This window comes from Rhinoraja longicauda, chromosome 40, assembly GCF_053455715.1.
Source record: "Rhinoraja longicauda isolate Sanriku21f chromosome 40, sRhiLon1.1, whole genome shotgun sequence".
NCBI classification, from domain to species: domain Eukaryota; kingdom Metazoa; phylum Chordata; class Chondrichthyes; order Rajiformes; family Arhynchobatidae; genus Rhinoraja; species Rhinoraja longicauda.
Genome location: NC_135992.1, coordinates 5553711 through 5559798, shown reverse-complemented (window position 1 = coordinate 5559798; position 6088 = coordinate 5553711). Strand labels below are relative to the sequence as shown.

Genomic DNA, 6088 nt, shown 5'->3' with positions numbered 1-6088 from the left:
AAGCCAGCAAAGTCCGATCGAGGATAGTCCGAGGGTCACCAATGAGGAAGATAGTAGTTCAGCACTGCTCTCTGGATGTGGTGGGATGGTTCAGTTGCCTGATAACAGCCAGGAAGAAACTGTCCCTGAATCTGGAGGTGTGCGTTTTCACAATTCTGTACCTCTTGCCCGATGGGAGAGGGGAGAAGAGGGAGTGGCCGGGGTGAGACTGGTCCTTGATTGTGCTGCTGGCCTTGCCGAGGCAGCGTGAGGTGTAGATGGAGTCAATGGAAGGGAGGTTGGTTTCATACTGGAGCTGGGGGGGGATAGGGGTGAGGGGGGGGCGTAAGTGACTGTAACTAGGGGTGCCAACTATCTCACTCCCAAATAAGAGACAAGGTGACGTCACAGCCCCGCGCCCCACGTGACCTCACCCAGCCGGCGGCCACGTGCTCCCGCTCCACCAATGGCGGTCACCCGGGCCAGGAGGCGGGTTGCTATGCAACCTCCGTTAGGCGGCGCCCAGGTCTCTGGGCCTACAGTGTCCGGGCCTACAGCGTCCGGGCCTACAGTGTCCGGGCCTACAGTGTCTGGGCCTACAGTGTCCGGGCCTACAGTGTCCGGGCCTACAGTGTCCAGGCCTACAGCGTCTGGGCCTACAGTGTCCGGGCCTACAGTGTCCGGGCCTACAGTGTCCGGGCCTACAGTGTCCGGGCCTACAGTGTCCGGGCCTACCGTGTCCGGGCCTACAGTGTCCAGGCCTACAGCGTCCGGGCCTACAGTGTCCGGGCCTACAGCGCCCCCAGGACATAATACAGGACAAGGGAGGTCCCATACGGGACAAACCAATCTAGCCCAAAATACGGGATGTCCCGGCTAATACGGGACTGTTGGCAACACTAACTATAACTGACGGTGAGGCAGTGACACTGTGATACACTGGGACAGGGCCACAGCCACACTGTTAGGTCACGTTTTGTTTAGTTTAGAGATACAGCGCAGAAACAGGCCCTTCGGCCCACCGGGTCCGCGCCGACCAGCGATCCCCGCACATTAACACTATCCTACACACACTAGAGGCAATTTACACTTATACCAAGCCAATTAACTTACAAACCTGCACGTCTTTGGAGTGCGGGAGGAAACTGAAGATCTCGGGGAAAACCCACGCAGGTCACGGGGAGAACGTACAAACTCCGTACAGACGGCACCCGTAGTCGGGATGGAACCCGGGTCTCCGGCGCTGTGAGGCAGCAACTCTACCGCTGCGCCACCGTGCCGCCCCGAATGAGGTGAATGTTGAAGTTGCCTCAGTGTAGATGAGGAGGTTAGAAGGATGAGAGGGGATCTTATCGAAACGTATAAGATTATTAAGGGGTTGGACACGTTAGAGGCAGGAAACATGTTCCCAATGTTGGGGGAGTCCAGAACCAGGGGCCACAGTTTAAGAATAAGGGGTAGGCCATTTAGAACGGAGATGAGGAAAAACGTTTTCAGTCAGAGAGTTGTGAATCTGTGGAATTCTCTGCCTCAGAAGGCAGTGGAGGCCAATTCTCTGGATGCATTCAAGAGAGAGCTGGATAGAGCTCTTAAGGATAGCGGAATCAGGGGAGAAGGCAGGAATGGGGTACTGATTGAGAATGATCAGCCATGATCACATTGAATGGTGGTGCTGGCTCGAAGGGCTAAATGGCCTCCTCCTGCACCTATTGTCTATTGTCAATTGTCTATTGCAGTTCTTGTTTCCACACCCACTGATTTGACTCCTTTCCCTTCCAGCCATGTTCCTCAGGAGGAGAGATGCCAATTTCTTCATGAGACCGGCAAGGCCAAGCAACCCATGGGAAAGGTACATTCAAGAGCCCGAGATTCCATCTCCTTATCAAACCACAAAGGTGGTGAGGGTTGATGCCGAACTTCCTTAGGGCTTCTGGGAAAGTAGCCGCGTTAATGTCCAATCCCATGTGCTGGTCCACCACCCACCTTCCACCCCCCCCTCCTCGGTTCCAGAGGCTTGCCGGATTATCCGTGTTGCCGGGACGACAGAGGTCACGGTCTCCGAGAAGGAGTCCGACGGTACCGGAACGTTCCGCCCAGGCCAATGGGCGGGGGGGGGGGGGCGAGACAACGGCCTGCAAAGTCGGCCATGGGAACGGATCTGCCGGGTCTGTCCGGGCCGGAGTTCCGGAGCTCCAGACGGTGGGAGGGGGGCGGGAGGATTCCACCGCTGATCGGCCGCGGAAGTGGTGAAGATTGACCGCCTCACCCGGCCTGGGAGCCATGTTGTCGGGGGGGACTTCCTGGGGGGGGGGGGAGGTCATTTCAAGAGCGCGCTCGGAATGTCGTCTGGATTTAAGGAATATCCGGACTGCCAGTTGCCTGAAAATCGCTCGGAAAATCGGGAATGTTGGCTTATTTTAGTGTGTTGCTTTCCAGGATGCGGGCCAAGTCACCGTACGAGCTGAACAGGGAGCAGTGCGAGGAGTTCCGGCCTTGTGACCTGCTCGCCCGGCAGGTGGGACACAGGCAAGCCTACGGCAGGTTCTTCGGCAACGCCCGGTCATACTCCACCGGTTACCGTCAGCAACGGCCCCACAGGCAGAGGGGCAGTCGCAGCAGGCAACACTACTACCAATACTAGGCACCACAACCACACACGCACACGCACACACACGCACACACAATAAACACACAGTCTGACACAACCAGAGGTTGCCAACTATCTCACTCCCAAATAAGGGACAAGGTGACGTCACCGCCCCGCGCCCCACGTGACCTCACCCAGCCAGCGGCCACGTGCTCCCGCTCCACCAATGGCGGCCGCCCGGGCCGGGAGGGCCTCCGTTAGGCGGCGCCCAGGCCTCTGGGCCTACACTGTCGGCACATACAGTGTCCGGGCCTACAGCGTCCGGGCCTATAGTGTCCGGGCCTACACTGTCCGGGTCTACAGCGTCTGGGCCTACAGTGTCAGGGCCTACAGCGCCCCCCAGGCCTAATACGGGACAAGGCCGGTCCCGGACGGGACAAACCAATTTAGCCCAAAATACGGGATGACCCGGCTAATACGGGACAGTTGGCAACCCTAGACACAACACACACTAAACACAGTCAGGCAAACACACACAAACACACACACACACAGAGTTAGATACACTTAGACACAACATACAAACACACACACACAAGACACACACAGAGTACAGTCTCACACACAGCCCATACACACACACACAACACACACTAATACACTCACCCAAGATCCAAGATGGCGCCCAACCTAGGCGACTCTGCGTGCTGGTCACAGAAGTGGATCTGCAATCACGCATTACAATCACTCCACTCTTTTAAACCTCGATTGTAATCATGTACTCTCTTTCCGCTGACTGATTAGCACGCAGCATAAAAGCTTTTCACTGTACCTCGGTACACGTGACAGTACACTAAGCTGAAACTCAAACTCAGACGCGCACACACGCACATACACACACTCACACACACACTCACACACACACACACTCACACACACTCACACAAGCGCACGCACAGCAATAGGTTAGCAGGGCAACATTAAATAAAGACAGAAGGTGGAGCAAATGTTCGACAGGTCAGGCGGCATCCGTGGTGAGAGACGTCCTGTTAACGACAACCTCCTAGTGCACACGGTGATTGCTCCTCACCCTTCCTGCCAGGGAAGGTGGTTGATGTTCACCCCAGTCACAGCTCCGCGGGGCATCAGTGCACCTGCCCCCAGGGTGTTCCAGTGTCCCTGCACCCGTCCGCCCTTGATCGCTGGCCAGCGCAGACTCGATGGGCCGAAGGGCATGTTCCCACACAAACTAAACAAAACAGCAACGGTTTTGTTTCAACGGAGGTGGACGAGTGGTATCGCCTCTGACCCGTTTCAAGTAAACGCATATCGGGCGACCACGGTGGCGCGGCGGTAGAGTTGCCGCCTTGCAGCGCTTGCAGCGCTTGCAGCGCCGGAGACCCCGGTTCGATCCCGACCACGGGCGCCTGTCTGTACGGAGTTAGTACGTTCTCCCCGTGACCCGCGTGGGATTTCTCCGGGATCTTCGGTTTCCGCCCACACTCCAAGGACGTGCGGGTGTGTAGGTTAATTGGCCGGGTGTATGTGTAAATTGTCCCCGGTGTGTGTCGGGTAGTGTGGGCGTGCGGGGATCGCCGGTCGTTGCGGACCCGGGGTGGGCCTGTTTCCGCGCTGGGTCGCTAAACGAAAGGATTGTCCTGCCTGCATACGCTCGTGAGATTGGACAACATCCTTCCAGCAAAATAACTGTAACCAAACCAGCCTTAAACAGCAGTAGTGGGGAAAAAACACAAAGATTATAGAGCGCAAATATATATATATATATATACGTGTATGTATTCACACACATTCCTTGTAAATACAGCCTTCTAGCATCACAACCCAACAACTGCTCCTTATACATCTTGGACTGAAGCTTACAAACTATTCATTATACTCCCATTGTGTAACGAGATTCTTCAATGTCATTTACAGAATATATAATAAAGAAATATAGAACGTTTTTCACTCTGTGTGCGTTTTGTTTCTCGTGCTGTAGAAATGAGTGTCGGAAATGGCCCAGTGGTGTAAACGGGTGTTTAATGGTCAGTCTGCACTCTGAGGGCCGAAGGGCCTGTTTCTAACTGTGCTGGCAACTAAACCATCCCACCACAACCAGAGTGCAGTGCTGAACCCACCACCTACCTCATCCGTGACCCTCGGGCTATCCTTGATCGGACTTTACCTTGCACCAAACGTCATTCACCTTATCATGTATCTGTATCATGTTTCAGTCAGAGAGTTGTGAATCTGTGGAACTCTCTGCCTCAGAAGGCAGTGGAGGCCAATTCTCTGGATGCTTTCAAGAGAGAGCTAGATAGAGCTCTTAAGGATAGCGGAGTCAGAGGGTATGGGGAGAGGGCAGGAACGGGGTACTGATTGAGAATGATCAGCCATGATCACATTGAATGGCGGTGCTGGCTCGAAGAGCCGAATGGCCTCCTCCTGCACCTATTGTCTATTGTCTACAAATGTGAACCTGTGGATTTCTCCGTCACAGAAGGCAGTGGAGGCCACTTCACTGGATGTTTTCAGAGAGAGAGAGAGGGAGTTAGATTTAGCTCTTGGGGCTAACGGAATCAAGGGATATGGGGAGAAAGCAGGAATGGGGTACTGATTGAGAATGATCAGCCATGATCACATTGAATGGCGGTGCTGGCTCAAAGGGGCCGAACGGCCTACTCCCGCACCTATTTTCTATATTTCTAAATGGCTCGATTGTAATCACGTGTTGTCTTTCCGGTGGCTGGTAAGCGCGACACAAATGCTGTTCACTGTACCTCAGTACACGTGACAATAAACTGGACTAAACTGTGCTGTGTGACTCAACCAGTGACACTCCTTGCCAGCTGTATCTATAGCTCCGGACGGATTCAGACCTGGGGTGAGGGTAGACACCTCCATTGCCTCCAGCTACACCTCACGCTGCCTCGGCAAGGCCAGCAGCATCATCAAGGACCAGTCTCACCCCCCGGTCACTCCCTCTCCTCCCTTCTCCCATCGGGCAAGAGGTGCAGAAGTGCGAAAACGCACACCTCCAGATTCAGGGGCAGTTTCTTCCCAGCTGTTATCAGGCGATTGAACCATCCCACCGCAACCAGAGAGCAGTGCTGAAGTACGATCTACCTCTGCTGACTCTCGGACTATCCTTGATCGGACTTTACCTTGCACTAAACGTTCTGCCGTTCATCATGTATCTACACACAGTGAATGGCTCGATGGTACTGTGATCATGTGCTGTCTCTCTGCTGGCTGGTCAGCACGCAACAAAAGCTTTTCACTGTACCTCGGTACACGTGACAATAAACTAATGACCAATACCAATGACTAGACTAGCCCCTGGTGTGTGGAGGAGTTTCTTTAGTCAGAGGGTGGTGAATCTGTGGAATTTATTGCCACAGAAGGCCTAGTTAGCAGATATTTTTCAGGTGGAGATAGATTTTTGATTAGTGCGGGTGTCAGAGGAGAATGGGGTTGGGAGGGAGAGATAGACCAGCCATGATTGAATGGCGGAGTAGACCT

At 54.3% G+C, this 6088-nt stretch overlaps 1 protein-coding gene across 1 annotated transcript in view; it reads left to right on the top strand.

The window, feature by feature from the left end:
• mgp (matrix Gla protein) overlaps positions 1 to 4520 on the top strand; it is an 8637-nt gene extending 4117 nt beyond the window's left edge. The window contains exons 3-4 of the mRNA XM_078430652.1: positions 1759 to 1828; positions 2416 to 4520. Of these exons, the coding sequence (XP_078286778.1) occupies positions 1759 to 1828; positions 2416 to 2620 (275 nt within the window). The 3' untranslated portion in view covers positions 2621 to 4520. The remainder of the gene's footprint in view (positions 1 to 1758; positions 1829 to 2415) is intronic.
• Positions 4521 to 6088: the final 1568 nt, after the last annotated feature.